The sequence below is a fragment of the Chionomys nivalis genome, chromosome 2 (genome assembly GCF_950005125.1).
Source record: "Chionomys nivalis chromosome 2, mChiNiv1.1, whole genome shotgun sequence".
In the NCBI taxonomy this organism is placed as follows: Eukaryota; Metazoa; Chordata; class Mammalia; order Rodentia; family Cricetidae; genus Chionomys; species Chionomys nivalis.
The window spans coordinates 20,779,475-20,800,079 of NC_080087.1; the positions used below are offsets into that span (position 1 = coordinate 20,779,475).

At 45.6% G+C, this 20,605-nt stretch overlaps 1 protein-coding gene and 1 non-coding gene across 5 annotated transcripts in view; both read right to left on the reverse strand.

The window, feature by feature from the left end:
• Positions 1–20,605, reverse strand: part of Sash1 (SAM and SH3 domain containing 1) — a 168,552-nt gene that overhangs the window by 86,902 nt on the left and 61,045 nt on the right. For 3 of the 4 annotated variants that reach the window (XM_057761364.1, XM_057761367.1, XM_057761366.1), the window contains exons 3-4: positions 4,279–4,329; positions 4,111–4,160 (exon numbers count right to left, since the gene is read on the reverse strand). In XM_057761364.1, the coding sequence (XP_057617347.1) occupies positions 4,111–4,160; positions 4,279–4,329 (101 nt within the window). The remainder of the gene's footprint in view (positions 1–4,110; positions 4,161–4,278; positions 4,330–20,605) is intronic. The other variant, XM_057761365.1, reaches the window with a different exon arrangement.
• Positions 14,805–14,929, reverse strand: LOC130870593 (small nucleolar RNA SNORA36 family). The gene has a single exon (XR_009056737.1). It is a non-coding gene; the product is annotated as a small nucleolar RNA SNORA36 family (small nucleolar RNA).

Below are 20,605 nucleotides of genomic sequence, written 5' to 3' on the forward strand. Positions count from 1 at the left end.
TCTATTTCCACTCCCTGCCTCAAAGATGGAGCCACTCTGAGGTGATGATAACCCTCCCTCACCGCTCCTATAAAAGAAAGAAACAAAGCCTGTTGAGTCATAGGGCCAATCCGAAGTATACGAATGGAAAAAAATGGATTCAATAAAAGTGGCATTTCTTTATGTCGCTGTGTGGCAGGCTTCCTGATACTCATAGTTAACCTAGTTTCTGATAGATCTTTTTTAGCCATGAAAAAAGGGAGTGTGGCTTTGTTCTTCAGAGTCTTTTGATTGTTTGTTTGTTTGTTTGTTTGTTTGCTTGTTTTCTGAGACAGGATTTCTCTGTAGAAATCTGTCCTGGAACTCACTCTGTAGACTAACCTAGCCTCAAACTCACAGAGATCCGCCTGTCTCTGCCTCCCGAGTGCTGAGATTAAAGGCATGTGCCACCACCATCGCCCGGCTTTTCAGATATCTTTGAGAATAGCTGCTAACAAGAAATTTAGCTCACCCCTCACGGTAGCAGACACCAGTCCAAGATTGGGGCCAGGAAGTGGACACGATAATTCATCAATAGGTAATTCGGATAGTTGTGAAAATTAAAGGCTCGGGTGAATGTTTCCCTGCTTCCATGAATATCTTCTCCCTGAAAGCCTATTTCAGGAGAATAGGAGCATGCGACCAGCCATGTATCTCAGTGACAGAGCTGCTTAGACATGTCCCACTAGGTCCCGTGTCTCATCACCAATGCCACAAACTAAGACAAAAACCCACCTTGTTGAAAATTGGGATGGATAAGGGTGTTTGTCAAAGCGATGATGGGACGAGATGATCCGATTCCTCTTCCCACTTGCCTACCTCCCTCTGTCTTTCTCTTTGATTCTATATTGTATGGGCCAAGTAGCCCAGAGCCTAGAAGCTTACATCCAAACCAGAAAGGGGCATCAAGGAATGTGATGCCAAGAGGGCCAGGACTCCTCATTCCTTGCCCTCTCCATGATAGACTCACCATGCCCACCTCCCTCGGTCCAAGCTAACTTCCTGGAACTTAAGACTTTAAACCCTGATAAGTACCCCTGAAAGAAGTACCATTTGTTGTTGCTGTTTTTAAGAAACAGACCTTGTATCATAAACTATACCAGATTCCTATCTTAGCATAGCTTTTACCTGGGGCAGGAGGATGGGAAGTATGTGAGCTCTGGCCCCAAAGACAGACGGTGGGAGCCATAGAGTTGGCTGTGCTTGGTCTTAACATTGCCTGTGAGCCCTGAGCCTCGGTCCCCCATGGGAAGGCCATGGTAGGCCATGTCTCCCTTGTTTACTAGGCTCTCTTACACGTCAAATAAGAAGCAGAAGAACGTTTTTGCCCATAAAGCCACACTCTGAGTCAGAATGGTATTTTAGTTGGCGGACACTCAGCGGACACTAACCAGACACAGCCAACTGGTCTGCCAGGCCCTCTTCCCCAGCCTCAACAAGCAACTGCAAAGCTGCCAGCCAGGGAGAGGGTGGGAGGGCATCGAGGGATTTTCCAGCCGAACCTATCTGCACTTTTAAAGCCCGATGAGTAACGTTTCAAAGCAAACCGTGCATTAAATCTGCTCTAACTGTATCCGACTTAGACATTTCAGAGCGACAGCTCATCTCTTAAAGACAAGGTGAAACCTGAAACCTCTTAGAAGATTTTAATCGAAAAATAATTATCAACTTATAAGTGCTTTTCTACTTTACAGCCACTGGGCTAAATATTGACTCAGGAGGAATTGCTGAATCTAAAAGCCTGGTAACAGTTGATGAGGGGCAGACTGCGGTAGAGTCTCAACTATTCTCCCCAGAGAGGGTTTGTTTGTTACAAAGAGAAAAGCATTATTTCCCAGAGGAAAGCCCAACAGCTACCATGATAAACAGATCATCAAAATTCATTATCTCCAATCATGGGATTAGCAGGCGTCATGAGCCTCCTGACGTAATGTACTGTGGAGAAAAAAAAGAAACAAGAAAGCCCTAACATACAACAACTAGCCTACTCTGTAAGAAGAAGGAAAAAAAGGCAAGTTCACAAGAGACTAAGAAACCCTTTCAGTCAATGCATGAGAATGCCATGAGTAATATTTTAAGTGCTAGATGGAAGAGAACATAAAGACCATAAGAGACAGCATTGGGACAATGAGAGAAAGCTGAACTGCAAGTTAGGCGATTCACTGCAAGGATTCTTCTTGGTAAAGCCCATGGTTCTGTCAGCGAGGGTCTGTCTTTATCCTTAAGAAATCCATGCCAGGTCTGAGCGATGACCGAGAGGTTGGGAGCGCCACCCGTGGAGGCGGAGGTCGCTGGTTTGAATCCCGGCTTGTCTGTGTCTGTGTGCTTGTGACTGTGTGCGCATGCGTCATCGTAAATCGAGAAAAAAGAAAAAGAAAAAGAAAAAAAGAAAAAAGAAATCCATGCCAGAAGACTCAGGGTTTCAGGCTGTGATGTGTGTAACTCATTCTCAAATGGTTCAGCAACTCTGTGTATGTGTGTATGTGTGTGTCCCAGAGAGAGAGAACAAAAAAGCACCCATCTCTCATTAAGTGTTGATTCTGAGTATGGACGCTTTGTTTTGAGGTTTAAAAAGAATGTTATAATTTTCGAGAAACATTACTAGAGAAGTGAAAAAAAATACTTTAAAATTTTCAGAATGTTTAGAAATACTTAAACCCGAACCAATTAAAAAAGAACAGAGGCCAAGTGGCAGAACCATAAATGGGGAGATGGGAGTTTGTCAATAGTGGGTATGGTGCAGATTCTTTTGTTAACTTCTGAGGAGTCCCTCAGTCTCCCGCTTGGCCACAAAAGTGACGCCATATTTCAAAGGGAAGGATTCACACACAGAAAACGCCAGTCGCCACCACTGAGGGAAAGGAACACCCAGCTTAACCAAGGCTAATCCAAACCGGGTTGAATCACTTCCCCCTCTTGTTTCCTAAAGGATTCCGATGCCCTGAAGGGACACCTGAGCCCTCTGCTTCTACCATGCCCACGTGATAGAGTCGGTCAAGAGAAGCCACAGCCCATGTTCTCAATGCTTCACCAGCACCTCAGTACCTCCAGCTTCAAAGGCAATGTCCACATACACCATGGCCTACTTCAGCCCCAATAAGAGTTGGATCCTGGCAGGATACAAGCCAACTCAACTAGAGATGCTTATACAGCGCAGGCATCTGTACCGCGGCCTTTGCTTTTCACTGGCTCTTTGGATCTAACGATATTCTTTAGTCTCACTCAAACCTACTCAGCCCCTTAGGTTTAGAGCTCCAGCTTTCTGGCCAAGGGGCATTCATTCCTAGGTGTTGCCTCTGCCAGCAGCACACACGTGGCTGGATTAGGCAGAGGGGGCTGTAAAGTACACACACACTTGCCCAGCGTGTGCTTCTCGAATTCCTAAACCACTCCTCTGCCTCTCTTGGCACAAAACAGGACAAGTGGGCTCTGGGCCAGGGGAAGTGTCTGCTCAGAAATGTGGGCTTTCTTTAAATTTCTATACTCCCGAAAAATCACTAGCAAGGTTTCAATGGAATAAAGTCGAACGGGGAAGGAAAGCCTGTAGATAAAGACATTTGGTTTGTGTTTTTTAAGCTGTCTCAAAGGAACACTGGCAACATAAAACATAGCATTATCTTTTAGGAGAACAGGAAATTATAGAACCTAAGTTAGGACAAGAGAACAAAAATATTCCTTTAACAGAAAAAGTTCATGCACATACATGTGCCCGCTTCTCACACACACAAGATCTGAGGTGGCATACCCAAAATTGATGTAGGGGAGGCCTTTCAAAATCATTGCTTTCGTTAGAATGTATTTTATTTTTGTACTTGGTTCCTTTATGTACTTTATCCTCTATTACAAGCGAGGGTAAAAGATGAAAACTTATCCCTGACAATTTACCTGCTCTTTTACCTTCATTTCAGGCATTTATTTGGGACTCCCTCTTGACTAGCTATACAACATTAAGGGCCACAGGCATCCCCATCTGTCCTGCAAAGCCCACCTTGGTTGATGTGTCACACAGAACACATTAAGGAACATCCCATCCAACTCCAGCCCAGACGCCTCCCCGGTAGCTCAGCATGGGGCAGAAGGAGAGTCACTTACTTTCTTTCCACTTCTGGGGTTGACACGGCGCTGCAGAAGCCAAGGGACTCCTAGAAGAGAGAGAAGGTTCTCAGCGTCAGTAAGGGACAGTGAAGTCTCGCTTCTCCAGAATATCACTTAAGAGAAGAGGCAGAAACCAAACAAGATCACAAAAGTTGCTGTGCTTACTTCGAGCTGGGACCGCAGCTGAAGTGACGTGGGGCTGGCGTTGGGTTTCTCCTAAAACAGAACAGATGCAGTCTTAATGGGACTCCCAAACGTGGCACACACAGAAAGATAAATAGATGTGTAAGAAGAGACGGGAGGATTTGGGAAACACTCTGCCGTACAGTGGGAGGAGATGGCAGAGATAAATGGATTCTCTGGAAAACCTGAAATGCTTTTCAAACGGCAGCACAAGTCTCTTGGAACTGAACTCCTTACCAAACCTCACTGCTAAACTCTGCTTACAGTTTTACTACACACAAGCACCAATCAATGGAAAGGCACGGACGGTCAGTGGTGAAATAAGTCTCTGGGTACACTGGATCATCATCACGAGACACTGAACTGACTGTGACTACTGAACAGCGGAGTTCCAGCCTGATTATTTTACATTTATTTATGGATATTTACTGGGGAGGGCACACACTGGGGCCGTGGCAGGCATGTGTGTGGAGGTCAGAGGTCAGTTTGCAAGAGTCAGTTCACTCCTTCCACCACGTAGGCTCCAGGGTCTAAGCTCGGGTTGTCAGGTCTGGCAGCAAGTGCTCTTACCTGCTGGGAGAGCATCTCACAACTCCCGATCTGATTCTGAAGTTCTAAATTGATTCCAAGGATTCAGTAATGTAAGGCTTGTTGTAAATGTGTGTTAGAAAGCTGGAAGCCCGGGGACGCAGAGATGGCTCAGTGGTTAAGAGCACTGGCTGCTCTTCCATAGGACCCAGGATCAATTCCCAGCGCCCACAGGGCAGCTCACACTGTCTGTAACTTCAGCTCCAGGGCTTCTGTCACCCTCACACACACACATACACACACACACACACACACACACGCACGCAGGCCAAACACCAGTACACATAAAATAAAAATAAACTTAAGAGAAAGAGAGAGTTGGAAGACTAACTGGATATTATTTCAGCCTTTTTAATTTAAAGAAATCACCATATCTATTACAAACGAACTGGCCTGCTTGAAAATGCACAAAAGCACTCGGCTTGCAGGTGATAAATGACATCAAACTGCATGATGCTATGGGTTTATTGAGAAACATTAAATCACACGGACAGAGGAATCCGTCTCAGAGATAAAAAACCATGGCCTATAACACCCTTGTTTTATAGCAAGAGGATGCATTTCCCTTTAAGATGTAAAACAAAAGAGGGTGAGAAATAACTCACACAAGAGGCAAACAATGGACTGAGATGCGCTTTGGAGGCTTCAGTGTGTAAGTTGTACGATGGAAACATTTGGATGTAATTAGAAGAAAACAAGAGCCATCCACAGAGCACAGGGCCTAACCCGACTAATTTGGAATCAGCACAAGCATAAACAAAGGTTTATCTTCTCCAAGACGGGTCCACAGAGGACAACTGAGGCAGGTCCACAGAGGACAAGTCAGAAACACACATTTAGAAGCTATTTCTGCCCCCGGAACATTGACTCTTCCCCCAGGCTCACAGGTAACTAACAACAGCATGAAGGCCGGCACCTTTGCCTTTAGTGAGTTGCCTGACTGCCCCCTTTACTTCAGCAACAGGCATAAAGGTAAGTCTCTGTCCTAAACCTGCTGGCATCTTGGATTCCTAGAAAAATAGATGAGGATAATTATCCGTAATGAAGAGGCCACACCCTGGAGTAGGAGTATCCATCTTACAGAGACCGGATCCATCCTCTATGTCATGACAGTAGACATCTTCAGACCACCATCACAGAACCAAGACAATGGCGAAGCGAGCCACCTTTTGATAAGGACTGCCCACCTATGCAGACCTCTGATCCCTCTAAAGCACATGTCAGTACCCTGAAGACAGACTTGGAGTCACTGGGACCTACTGAATAGAGCTGGCTACATGGACTAAATTTTCTGTTTTGATTGACATATTGAGATGAGCAGCTAAGCCTAGCCTGCAGCTAGGGGTCAAACTTTTGCCCTAAAACTCCAGTTACTGTTAGAGATAGATAGATAGATAGATAGATAGATAGATAGATAGATAGATACATACATACATACATACATACATACATACACACACATATGTGTGAGTATACATGCGTGCTGTCAGAAGATATATTCGAACCTTTGATTCATAAGAAACCTGAATTCTAAGCAAGCCTCAGGCCTCACCCCTATGCAGCTTCAGAGACACCCCAGTTGGGCAGCACTGGGATTTTGAAATTGCTTCTTTGAAATTGCTTAGAGGATGGACTAAGGCCCCTGAACAGCCCACAGGCCCCCCTTCTCCCCGCTTCATCTGATTCTCTTCCGGACATGGCTACTTCGCAGTCTCCTCTATGCTAGTCACCATTACTCACCTTTGAAATTAGCAAACTGTGGATAAATGGCTGAGCCTAGTGTGCCAGAGTTACCAGAACTCAAGGTTCTGGCTACCTGGCTACCTAAAGCTCCGGTTATCATTCCCTGATCAACTTGATATAAGATGATTAGCACATCTGGCAAGGCAGTACATTAGCTGTAGTTTAAACTATCAGAATGATTCAGATTTCTTCAGTAACCTTATTGCCGTAGCTTTAACCATGGTTATAGTCTTCAAGACCGCATTATGACTTGAGGAACCACTTCGATCACCTTAACTACCATCTGGGAAGTGGGCAGGTCATGGCCATGTCCAGAGATGCATCCTCACATTTCTCTGATTACTACATTTATTAAGGGTCACGATTAATACAATCACAGGACACCCAGAGAATCTTGGCTGAAGGAAAAAGGTAGCAGAGACATAATGACAATTTGGGCTCACGCTGGAGATGTGAGGATGTGGCAGGAACTGAGCCCAAACACAGGCCATCACCATCAATGTGCTGTCTCGTGGGGCCAAGGGGTGGGTTCTGGGAAGCCGCTGCCCAACCCTGTGCATGTGGTAGGTGATGAGGTCCATGTTGTATACATTGAAACCAGAAGGAGGGTGCATTTGTCCACCATGGAGACTTGATTTTGCCACAAGGAAAACAACGAATGTGCCAGAATGAGCAGATCTGAGGAGACAACCGCGGGTAAACAGCCTGAATGAGAAGAAACATCTCAAGAGACTGGCTGCTCACTCAGCACCATCCCATACCCTTGCTTATAAAGCGCCACAGAACTCCACGCCCTCAAGGTCCTGCGAGCTTTGTTTGTTAATTTCTACTTGTTTACTTATTTGTTTATTATTGTCACAGAAGGAGTGTGAACACATCGTGGAGTGCTTTGTGGAGGTCAAAGGACAACTTTGGGAAGCGGTTCTCTCCTTGTACTGTGGGTTCCGGGGATTATAGTCAGCTTGCCAGGTTGGCGGTGGAAGCCCTTTACCCTGAGCCAGCCTGCCGGTCCATTCTCCTGGCTTTTATTCTTGCCATTGTCCATAATGATTCTCTACCAAACCTGACACATGATTTTTACAAGGCATTGTCTCTAACATGTCAGAGCTATGTTCAAAGTCCAACTGGTCCTGTTGAAATTCCCGGTACAGTCAGGATTCCTTATGCTTACAGTCCTGTCTGGAAGTCAGGTACTTAATTAAGCCTTGGACACAGTACAAAGAAAACTTTGCAGGTTCAAAAAGCATTTTTTGTAAGCAAAAATACTATTTACAAATACCTATAGCTCAAGACAAAAATCAGCAGATAGGCACCTATGTGCATCCACCTGCCTGTCCAGGTGTACACATGTGCAATCCGGTTCCATTAGCAGCACATGGGTCAAAGGTAACACTTAGGCACTGAAATTAAATATATTTTGTTCTAATGTGTCCAAGCCTGATATGTGATACACCAGATTCCAACTCCACCTGAGGGCAGAAATAAGGTCCTGGAAAATGGTTTTCATGTTGCGTCCCTCCACTCCAGCTGTTTCCAAGTTCTTGTGGAAATTCACATTTCTCTGTCCTTTATTGCTGCCAGGATCCCACGCCAAACGAACTTTACAGCTGGAAAGGAAGGAGGGCTAAACCACTGGGTTGTTCCCAAGGCAAAGAGGAAGAACACCAAGCACCCACCAGCTCAGCTCGGGGCCAACTTCTCCTCCTCCACAAGGATCACAGGAAGGAGGTGGGGAAAGTCAGGCTCCACGGCTCACTTAGCAGTGCATAAGGGAAAAACAGAATCCCACGTGCTCTCTCCCTGTAGGCCGGCTGAACTCGGGGTAGCCAGTAACTGATAGTGGTAAATTTGAAAAGCACATTAGAACCAGCGAGATGGCTCAGTAGGTCAGAGTACTTGTCGCCAAACCTCATGATCTGAGCTCAGTTCCTGGGACTCACATGGAATGGAGAGAACCAACTCCTTCAAGTTGTCTCCTGATCTATCCCTGAGTGCTGGTGTGCATGCACGCATATACACAGAGCACTGCACCTAAAGAAGCTTTCCATGAGAAAGCAGCTGACAAAGTCTCAGCAGGGATCCTTATAGAAAGAGACAAATATAAACTAGAACTCGGAAGGAAATCCACAGGCAAACAATCCACTCTTGCCTTGATTCGTTTCGACACTATTTCAAGGGGATCCATAGCTCCAAACACCACTAAGCTCTTTCTCAACTCATAACGCTGTTAGATTTAAACACAAAGATAGCCTCACATCTTTAAATTCAAGACTGTGAATAAAAAGTCCTTTGGGTTCAAAAGTGTGCGCCATATCTCTCTAGTTGCTTTGGAATGGCTGCCTCTGGGTTAACCACCATTTCCCCAGAAGGCACAAGACAGACGGTCATCAACACATGGGCCAGAGAGAGGCAATGGCAGAGACAAATCCCACCGCCACCTGAAATTTGACATCTATAAAAACCGGATTCCAGCAAGCCCTTTAGTACTTATTAAACTTAATGCATTACAGTACCCTGAATGATGGTTTAGTACAAGACATCAGGTCTCATCCACTACCCTCACCCTCAGGTAGGTCAAGAAGATGACACCCAATGCCAACACCAGTCTTCAAACACATGTGTGGGCAAGCATCAACACACATACACTCACGCAAGCATATACACACACATGTACATATATACACTTACACACGCACACTCACACACACATTGCGGTGAAGGAGAGAAAAATACCCAGCATTGACCTCTGGCCTCCACATGCACACAGACACAGGAGCACTGTATCCATACATGTGTATGCACACACACATACACACATGCCTGAAGAAAAAAAAACCCTCATAACTAGCTGTTATACTAGTTGAGAAAGAAAATCAAATAAAAAAATGAGAGTCTCAGGAGGTTGAGACAAATGTCAAACTTTAGCCCACGGCAAACTTTATAATAAACGCTCACAAAATCGGATTTATAACGGAAACAAAGGCAAGGAAGGCTCCTATGTAATATACATAAATGATATGTTTCTGTTCTTGTGTGGTGATTTTCTTCCCTTCTGAGCATTAATCTTCGAATGACTTACTCTATAAATTATTGAACTTAGTTCAAAAGCAAATGAAATTTAAAATACCCATTTATTGAATGGCAAAAGTGCCATGTTGAAATTACTGTGATTTATCTGTTTCTTTAACGATTCCTGTAGCAAACTTACTTCATTGCTCAAAATTATTACCTGGATGCATAGTTTACTGTGGTCTAAACATAAATCTCCCCTCACTGTGCAGCAGCAGCCGCCATTTGTCAGGACCTTGTTCGTTCCTGCACAGCCACAAGGCCAACTTTTTCTCTGGGCAACTCTGAAACTGCTCCTCTCGCTGTTGTTACGGTGGGGAGCGGAGGAGGGGATGCATGCACCGTTTCACCCACCACCCCAAATGCCTGACTGTATTATGTGGGGTTCCAGCAGCTCAAACAGGAAGTAGCGGTTGGCTTTGTGAAGACAATCCTGTTAATTGTTAACGGATGGTTAGTTAATACTGCCAACGTGACTGGATTTGGAATGACCTAGGAGACGCGGCTCTGCGTGTGTCTTTAAGGACACTTCCAGAGAGGTTTGACTAAGCATCCTGACTGAACTGGGATATCATGCTCAATAAAGAGGGGGCAGTGGGATCCAGCTGGGCATGCTCACTTCTGGCAGTCAGTAGATACAGTACAACCAGAGGCCTCCTGTTCCCCTGTCATGCTTCGTGCCATGGAGGACTGTATCATATTTTAATGTGGCCCAAAGAAGTCCTTCCTCTCTACCTTGCTTTTTGTTGGTACTGAAGTTTAAATTTGAAATTTTCCTCTATAGACTCGTGTGTTGGAACACTTGGTCACCGCTGGGGGTACGGTTTGGGACAGCTCTGGAACCATTAGGAGGTGGCGCCTCACTAGAGGAAGTATGTGACTGGGGGCAGGCTTTGAGGTTTTGTAGCTTGGACTCACGTCCTGCCTACTCTCTGCTTCCAGACTGCTGATGTATGATGGGATGGCCTCATGGCCCTGCTTTCTGGCCTTCATCACCATCATGGACTCTAATCCATCAGCCAAAATAAGCCCTTCCTGCCTTAAGTTGCCTTTGTCTGGGTATTTATCACAAAAATGGGAAAGCAGCCACAATAGCCAAGTAGTTAGTTGATCATAGTGGTGGAAAAGGTAACTACTGTAATAGAAGTGATGCTCATTGGGCATCCATAACTGTGGGTACCCATTACGGGTACCATCCGTTAGTTAACACTGCAGCCAGGATACTGATGCTCCCCCAAGGAGAGAAGTTCTTGTTTGAAAACCCAGCTTCTCTCCATCACCTACAGGAGGGCTCCCCAGGGCCAGGCTCCTCAGGGAACACACACACACACACACACACACACAGAGAGAGAGAGAGAGAGAGAGAGAGAGAGAGAGAGAGAGAGACAACTTTGGGCCTGGTAGGCCTCAGTAGAAGAATCCATATTTAGCAACTGTGAGGGCCAGGACCAGCACTGTGAAAACCCAAAACAAAAACGACACATTTTGCAGCTAAGGGATATGCCATTCATATGATACCACATTAAATGGCCCATAGATAAAGACTGCTTGAGCTTGGGCGATGGCTCCACAGGAGAAGTTCTTGCCATGAAAACACAAGGACCCGAGGTTTGGATCCCTAGCACCCAAATAAAAGGCCCAGTATTTCACTGAGAGTCTGTAAGTCCATCCCTGGGGAGGGGACGGTAGGAGGATCCCTGGGCTTGCTGGTCAGCTAGTCTAGTCAATCACTGACTCAACTAGTCTAGCCAATCACTGAATCCCAGGTTCAATGAAAGATCCTGTCTCAAAATCTAAGATAGAAGGCATTGAAGAAGAATATAGATATTGACCCCTGCCCCCACACAAATTTATGCATACACATCACACATCAACAAATATGTGTACCCCATACACACACACACACACATTGATAGCTTAATAAGAACTATTACTTCAGGTAGGAAATAGGTTCACAATTTTAAAAGATGAATCTCAGAAGCAAAGACATGAAAATATGCATGTACAAATACTCCAAGAAATATTCAATATTTGCTGAACAAATACATACGTCAGACAGAAGGTGATATTGGAGTTAGAAAGGCAGTAGGACCCTTAAGTGTAACTTTTATCCCCTTTTAAGCTTTTCTGATTTTCTCCTTACAGTGTGTAGATTCTACTTTTACAACCATAGAGCAAATTTTAAATTTTCTCTAATTAAATTACATGTCATTCTTTTCAGAAATCGCATGTCATGTCTGGCTCAAAAGTCACATACACACATGAGCATACTACTAGAATCTCACATTGCTAACTAGGCCCTAACATGTCCACGACACAGAAGACCCATGGTAAGGATTTTTAATTGCCTTTGTTATAAGATAACCAATTCCTTCTCTACAGATCTTTGTGAAACATTTGTCATTTAAGGATGCAGAATTGGTGGCAATCTTAGTCCTTCGGAGATAGAATCAGGAGGGTCGGAAGTTCAAAGACATCCTCAGGTGTATGTTGAATTAGAGCCCAGCCTGGGCTTCTTGAGACCATGTCTTAAATTCTCCCCTCAAAACAGACCACACATCTCATACTATGTTTTTTTATTGCATTGAATAATTTAAAATTCTGAGACAAAACAAGACTTTTGCTCACAAAATTTTGCTTTTTTTCCCCCTTTTCCTTTAATTGGTCTGATCCATGTCTCCTTTTCCTTTAAATGGCCTGCTTGATCCATGTCTCCTTGTCCCTTAGCTGGTCTGATCCATATCTCCTGTTTTTTTCTTTTTTTTTTCAGCATAGAAAGGAAAAACGGAGGCTTTTTCTCATCCCTTCTCAGTTAGACCACAGCCACCTAAACAACACGAGGGTGGTAATTAGAAAACGTATACTTATGCCAGGCGGTGGTGGCGCACGCCTTTAATCCCAGCACTTGGGAGGCAGAGTCAGGCGGATCTCTTTGAGTTCTAGACCAGCCTGGTCTACAAGAGTTAGTTCCAGGACAGGCTCCAAAACCACAGAGAAACCCTGTCTCAAAAAAAAAAAAAAAAAAAAAAAAAGACAACGTATACTTATGACATGGACAGAAGATCTGTATGTAAGCAGTCCACTATGCCAATATTCCCCTACCAGATCGCAATTTCCCCCGCTCAGGAAAAGCAGACAAATAAAACCCTCCAGAAAAGTGCAAACAGGAAACATATTCAGACATGATGGCCAAGGGCAGAACACACATGGTCCTTCCCTAGGTTTATAGCACAGCAGATAAAAGCAGAGAGCTTGAATACACTGAGTGATATACCTGGGAAACAGGATGCGGAGACTGTCTGTGTCCCTAAACACCACAGGTCCATTTGGAAAGGAAGCAGACCTAGAGAGAGTTATATTTAGAGGGCCAAGGTGCTAAAGGGTTTTGCACAATACCAACAGATCTGGTGTTTTGGTTTTATTGCTAAGGTTCTGTTTTTCAATTGGGTGTGTATGTGTGTGCACATGTGTGCATGTGTGAGTGTCCACACAGGCCAGAAAGGGACAACAGATCCTCTGAAGCTGGAGTCACAAATGGTTGTGAGCCGCCTAACATGGGTGCAGGGACCCAAGCTTTGGTCTTTTAAAGGAGTAGTAGGTTCTCTTCACTGCTGGGTCACCTCTCCAGGCCCTCTGCTTTTTTGTTTCTTAAAGACCTCACTTCTACAGTGGTAAGTAAGAAACCATGTCCAAGCCAGCTACAAATTAAAACAATGTCTGCAAATCAAAGCATTCGTACTTGACGGTTTCCCTTCATTCTCCACACTGTGACAAAGAGAATCCAGGGAGAGGATTCACCTTTGCCACAGAACTCCAGCCAGGGTGAGGAAATACAAACTTTAGATGTTCAACCTTAAACCGGGGTGCTCTGAAGCTCATCTCGGAATACACTGTATGTTCCTCAGCACGTAGATGCCCTAAATCATTCACGCAAACGCCTATTGTACTGAAGGGAAGACGTGGTCTTGGGAAATAGAGGATTCTTTAGTTCCTTGTCATAAATTGTACACAGAGCAACACGTAAACCTCAAGTTTCACCAAGTGTTCTGGAGCTAGGGTGAGGGCTGCACCCTACAGAAACTGGGACTAGAAAAGACGGGAATCACTAAGCAACCGCCAGTGTTGAACAAAGACGAGAGAAGTCCTTAAAGGTCATAATTCGAGTCTCAAGGTTAAAGTGTATTTTTGACAGAACTCTAAGAAAATTAAAAGCTTCCCCTCCTCCACTGGCTTCCTCGGACCCTAGGACTGGGTCAGGTTCTCCCATGACAGGGGGTCACCACATTCTTCTGACAACAAGGCTTCCAGGCTACTCATGTTTAGTTATTCACCATCGTCTCAAGACCTAACCAAGTACCTATGTAGATTAAGTATCTAATAAAAAATTGCTGAATGAATTAAAAAATACTAAAATATAGAAAGGGGGATGTGGAGATCTCATGACATAAAAAGTGTTCTACACATAATAATTATCAATGAAAATTTATAAATTCATTTAAATTTTATTAATGAGGTAGATTAATTAATGGTTGCAGATTTGATTCATAAAGAAAGAAAAAGGGAGTGTGCAAAAGCTGCACTGCAAAAACAATGACAGAAACACACTCAGCGAAGGGCAGAAGCCACACCATGCTCTATAAATATCTCCTACCACATGTGCCCGGGGTTTTGTTAGGGATCACAAATGGCCACTTGTCCTTACTTATCCTGAGATCACCATGGACACCAGAAAGGAGGGCATTGCGAATAAAAACACAAAATGGTTCTCTTGAAGAACAACTCTTAAATAGTTCCAATCAAATGGTACACGTTAAAAAAAAATCAAAGTGATTGTGATCAGGTGCTATTCTAACCACAGAAAGAACGGCAGCAGATGCCCAGAGTTGCCTACTGGGTGCACCTCACAAGACCATGTACTACCTAAGCACCCACCAAGGGTGTCCCACTGGTTCTCACTTGGCATCTGCCTCCCCCTGAGGGCAATCCCTGGATCTCCATTCACAAATCAAGCCTGTCTCGGGTTGGATGGGCATCAAACATAAGTCTTTATGTTAAAGACTTGATCCCCAGGTGAGGGCTACTGGAAAGTGGTGTATTATTTTTTCAACTGGTGTTGACTAGGACATATATGAATATTCTCTATTCAGGCATTTCCTTTAGCCACTTTCAATGTCCCAAAGTTTAATGAGAGGAACAGGGGAGCTGCTCTGAACTGAACTCAGTTGCTCTGAACTCAACACGTTGGGGTGGGGTGGAATCTTTAGGAGTGGAACCTGAAGTGGTGGTGTGGATGGAACAAGGAAAAATATTCACCATAGTCTTGGGTATTTGAATGCTTGGTCCCCAGCTGGTGGCACTGTCTAGGGGGTCTAAGAGCTTTGGCCTTGCTGGAAGGAGTATGTCACACTTTGAGGTTCCAAAGCTTGGTACCATTTCTTTTTTTTTTTTTTTATTCTTTTTTAATTAAAATTTCCACCTGCTCCCCGTTTCCCATTTCCCTCCCCTCCTCCCAAATATTGCCTCCTCCCCCCAGTCCCCTCCCCCTATCCCCACTCCTCTTCTCCTCCCCCCACACCATTCCCCCTCCCTCTCGATACTGAAGAGCAGTCCAAATTCTCTGCCCTGCGGGAAGACGAAGGTCCTCCCACTTCTATCTATGTCCAGGAAGGTGAGCATCCAAACAGGCTAAGCTCCCACAAAGCCAGTTCATGTATTAGGATCGAAACCTAGTGCCATTGTCCTTGGCTTCTCATCAGCCTTCATTGTCCGCCATGCTTAGAGAGTCCAGTTTCAACCCATGCTTATTCAGTCCCAGACCAGCTGGCCTTGGTGGGCTCACAATAAATCAGTTCCACTGTCACAGTGGGTGGGTGCACCCCTCGTGGTCCTGGTTTCCTTGCTCATGTTCTCCCTCCTTCTGCTCCTCATTTGGAGCTTAAGAGCTCAGACCATTGCTCCAAACTGAGACTCTGTCTCTACCTCGATCCATCGCCATTTCTAATGAGTGTTATTTTCCCCCCATTTCATGTAGTGTAAGCCCTGCTCCCTGTTCCTGCCACCATGCCTGCCCCTTGCTGCCATGCCATGCCCAACGCTTATCCCTCTACAACCATAAGCCCAAATAAACTCTCCATATATTGCCTTGATTGTAAATGTTTTATCACAGTACAGAAAGGAAACTAACACAAACACTGACAACTCACTGTGGACATGCGCTCTCAGGGACTGTTAGACCCCGGTTTCCTTCTCTTCCCATCTGTCTTGCCAGACTCTTGAGATTACTGGATGACTCTGCAAGAGACCCCTGCCAGGCGTGGTGCCAAGGGCCCAAAGCAGTGGGTCATCCGATTTTGGGCCAGACCCTTCCTCCAAAATGATGAACCAAATTAGCCTTTTCCTTCATCAATTGGCTGTCTCGAGTGTTTTGTAACAGTAATGCAACTGAAACTAGCATAGTCTCGATCTTCTTACTTCCCGCCTGTCATCGACAGTATTTACCAAATACGTATCGGACACCACACACTGTCTCCAGCACTGCATGTTTTTAGTTAGCTTCCACCAAAAGTTTGTTAGCTGGGATGTTTCACTCTCCTACGTTCACCAAAGAAAAGACTGAGACAGAGCAAGAGTGGCTGAGTCTCTGGAGGGCGTCTGAGATACGCTGGGTGCACAGTCCTCGCTGCTGTGCTGAACCCTGTGGTTGACGATCATGCAAAAAGGCTTCCTTCAGCTTCCAGGGCCTCTGCCCTTCTCCGCTCCCTAGCCTGCACCCACCCTTCTGCTTTGTTTATTTTCTAAGGCCTTGCTCTCATGATGGCTCAGTAACCCTCCTCTTCTCTTGGTACAGGGATTCCATCCAATCCTTGCTCAGTGTAATACCCGAGTCTCTTCTTCTTGCTACCAGTCCTAAGAAAGGACAGCCATCTAAATACAGACTGGACTCAGTTTCCCGGCATTATCTTAACCCATTACCTTGTCTTGAAGATCCCAATTGTCTGTACTCAAAGTCTCTCCAGCAGACACTGCCAAAGGGTGGGTCAGCCTTCAAGGGGCTCTCTCCTGTTTCCGCTGGCAAGAACTGACTTTGGGACAAGAAGTAATCCAGAGGCAGAGCACTTGCCTAGCCTGGGTAAAGCCCTGGGTTCTATCTCAGAAGTGCTACCACAAAGCGAACAAACAACCAGCTTTGTCTGGGGAAAGCCAGGCTTTCTAAAGCATGGCACTGAAACTCACTTCGCAATGGCTCAAGACCCAAAAGGATGTCTCTCTTCAGACAGCCCAACCCCCCACTCCAAAACAAAGATACTGCCTTGAGCCAGTGACACGCAAGCAGGGGCCCCTTTCTGGACGCCACAGAGGGGGCCCCTGCCACCTGTCAGAGGGCATGCGGTCAATTGGGTGACACTTGTGAAGGGCTTTGCGACACGAGGCGCACATGTCATCCGGGATCTCACACATGGCGTTCCACACTGCAAAACCCAGGAGCTATTTTTAAAATCTACCAGTTGAGCAGAACTTACAAGCGCCTCCTTCTGCGGCCCACAGTAAGTTCATCATTCATTCCCTGAGAAAGAGTACCCCCCAAAAAAGTGCTCATGACTGTGGGGTGGTGCTAGAAAAAATAGAGGATATTCACACACTACACATCCTCAAAACAGCAACAACAACAACAACAACAAAACCTTAAGAAGTTATACTCTGCGCCAAGGGTTTTGGGAAACCTTGAAGGGTTTGCTCTGTTTCATGGATTCTTTCGAAAACAAGCAATTCCTGGGGAAATGAGGGAAGAAACCATATGGATGTCACTTACACGTATGCCGGTGAATCACACTTGTGGCCATCCCAGGGCTCACACAAGAACAAAAGCAGCCTCTCGAAGGCCTGGCTACACTGGCGGGGGCAGTTAGGCCAAGTGTCTCGGTGGGTGTGGCTTTAGGTGTGGTATTGCTTTTACCTACCAAACCATAATTACACAAAAGCTTTCCTGGCTTCAGGAAAAACCAAGGGTTTATTTTTAATTAATGAGGGCAGGCCCCTAATTCCCTCTTTCAAAGAGCTTCCTCTTTCTAAAGGGAATCCTACGAATTAGTGGGGAGGCTTAATGAATTGCCTTCAGCTAAGAGGTTTGAGGGTAGTCCCCCGGAGTGATGTTTGTCCAATGACAGAGCGACTGATGGCTGCCCACATTCTACCTGGCTTCTTCTTTAATAAAGAGAGTAGGCTGCCTCTCTGGTGATTACCCTTGTTTTTTCAGCTCTTGAAGTCTGCAGGGACAAGCGCTAGCATGCTCCCAAACTCTTTTGGATTTATCTTGTACCGTCTGCACCCTCAGACAGCACTTCGATCACACGAGGCTCCTAGGCAAACCTGAGTCATGACTCACCGTGAACCTCAACTGTTGTGGGAGAACAGCTTTGTGTGTGCCTGATGAATATAACTCCTTCAAGCTTTGCTTTATGGGTTTTGCTTTCTGCCTCAGATGTGTGACAAGATAATAGGGACCCTTTGGAGAAAAGTCTGTCGAGCAAATTTCAGCAAAGTCGGGCTCTTCCTAGTGCTTGCCTCTTAACTGAGGGAAGAGAAGACATGAGGACAAAGAACCCAGGTCCCCTCAGAGACTTCCTAGACACATGTGACTAATCACTGACTAATATCAACACCTAAGTTCTTCAGCTGCCAAGCACACGCTAGGAGCAGCATGAACTCAAGAATTCTAAATTCATCTGCCATTGGAAACTTCTACATATTTGTCACCATAAAATAGGAAAACACGGGGCTAGAGAGATGGCTCGGCAGTCTGAGAGGACTTGATGTTCTCCCTCGGGACCCGAGTTTGGCTCCCGGCACTTGCCTGGCAGCTCACAATGGCCAAAAACTCCAGTTCCAGGGGATCTGACGCATTTTCTGACATCTGCAGGCTCGGGCACGCATATTGTACATGTGCATACACACAGCACATGCACAAACACACAGATTTAAAAATAAATCAGTTTGGGGAAAGTAATAAAACAGTTTCCAAGCTGGACACAGTGGCGTGTGTCTGTAGTCCCAGATATTTGGGAGCCTGAAAAAAAAAGCATCGGGTGAGCTCAGTTCAAAGCCATGCTAGGTATACCATGGCCAACCTTCCCAATTCTCTCCTTATGAAGCCAACAGCCTAACATCCCACTGACTAAGCACAATCTGCTGCTCTGCTCGGTCCGAGCCTTAGGGAGACTCCTCCAGTTCTTGTAAAAGTTACTATTGACTGTGAACTTGACAGGATTTAGAGTCATTGGAGACAGAACTCTGGGCATGTCTGGAGGGATTATCCAGACTGGGGAAGATCACCTTCAGTCTGGGCAATGCCATCGCATGGGTTGGGGTCCTGGACTGAACGAGAAGTAGGAGGCGATCTGACCACTCAGCGTCCATCTTTCTCTCTGCTGCTTGGCTTTTGACACAGTGTGACCAAGCAGCTCAGTCTCCTCCTGCCATCCCTTCCCCACCACAGTGGACTGTAGCCTTTCCAAATGTAAGCAGAACTAACCCCTTATGCCCTGGAGCTGCCTTTTATCAGACGTTTTACTTCAACAGAAGTACCAGTACACCTTTGTACTCAGGTGGGTGTGTGGCTCCCGGGGAGCATACATTTCATCTACCTCATGGCTGCAGGCCATTTCCCAGACCAGGGCTCAGCACACAATAGGTGTTTAATAAGTATGTGTTACATACATTTGTTTAAAAAGTCATTTCTCATAATTATCACTATTGTCATTATGATTTACTTCCTCTTTCTTCTCCCCTCCCTCCTTCCCTCCCTCCCTCCCTCCCTCTTTCTCTTTCTCTCCCTACCTTTGAGACAGGGCTCCAATATGTAGCCCAGGCTAGCATGAAACTTGCAACCTTCCCATCTCAGCCACTCCAGTGCTGAAATTGGAGTCATATACCAGAAAGCCCAGCTGTTCTCCTTTTACTTCAAGGAGAACCTGAGACCTGAGACACTGAGCCAGCTGCTCACATCACTCAGCTAGGAGGCAGCAAGGTCAGGAATCTACCCCAGGGTGCCTGCCTGCTGAACTCGCTCTAAGAGAGTTCCCATGCCCACTACCTCCAATTGCCTCTTGTTGATCATTTATGACTAACAAGTCAGGTTAGATGCCCAGGGTACAACAATGAAGCGTAGGAAGTACCTCTCAGCATGAGCATGTCATTGCTACTGGGATTCCTCTCACAGGTGTTTCTGTCCCCCATGGCCTGGTTTCACGTCCCTTCTGACTTGCTTAGGGGCCCTTCACAATTGCACCAACAGCTTTGCTCTTACCAATATACAAAGGCTCTATGCTGGGCCCAGCTTCCCCAGAACTCAGTCATTCTCTTTATACCATTCTCCTCATCCAAAACCTCCCCGTGTCCCCTTGGAGAAACAGGACATCAGAGTGTGGTGGGACACACCGGTAATTTTAGCACTGAGGAAGCTGAGACAGAAAAGAATGGGTTTGAGGTCAGTCGGGACTACATAGTGAGGTGCTATCACACAAGAAATTCTGCCTTTGGTAAGAAATCACCGACCCCAAGTTCACAGGCTGTTTCCCTCCTGTCTCTGATTTCCTTTATTAAAACCACAGCAATAATCTGGCACACTGGTTGCTTCCTTTGAAAAACGCAGCTTTTCCTTTCTTTCAGTAGTCTAATTTTCCTGTCATTCATCCCTTGTATCAGTTTTGGGGGAGAATCCCTGCAATGGGAGTCCAATAGTCATCGAAGTAGCCATGGCACGAAGTCCACATCGCAAAGCCAAGCACCACACATGCCCTTGTGTCTTTTTATATCAGTATCAGGAAAGCTTCGCTTTGTTCCTGGAAGCACTCGGGGCAGCTGTGCTGTGCTGAAGAATTCTTCCTTCAGGATATGAGCATGTGCCGTGGTG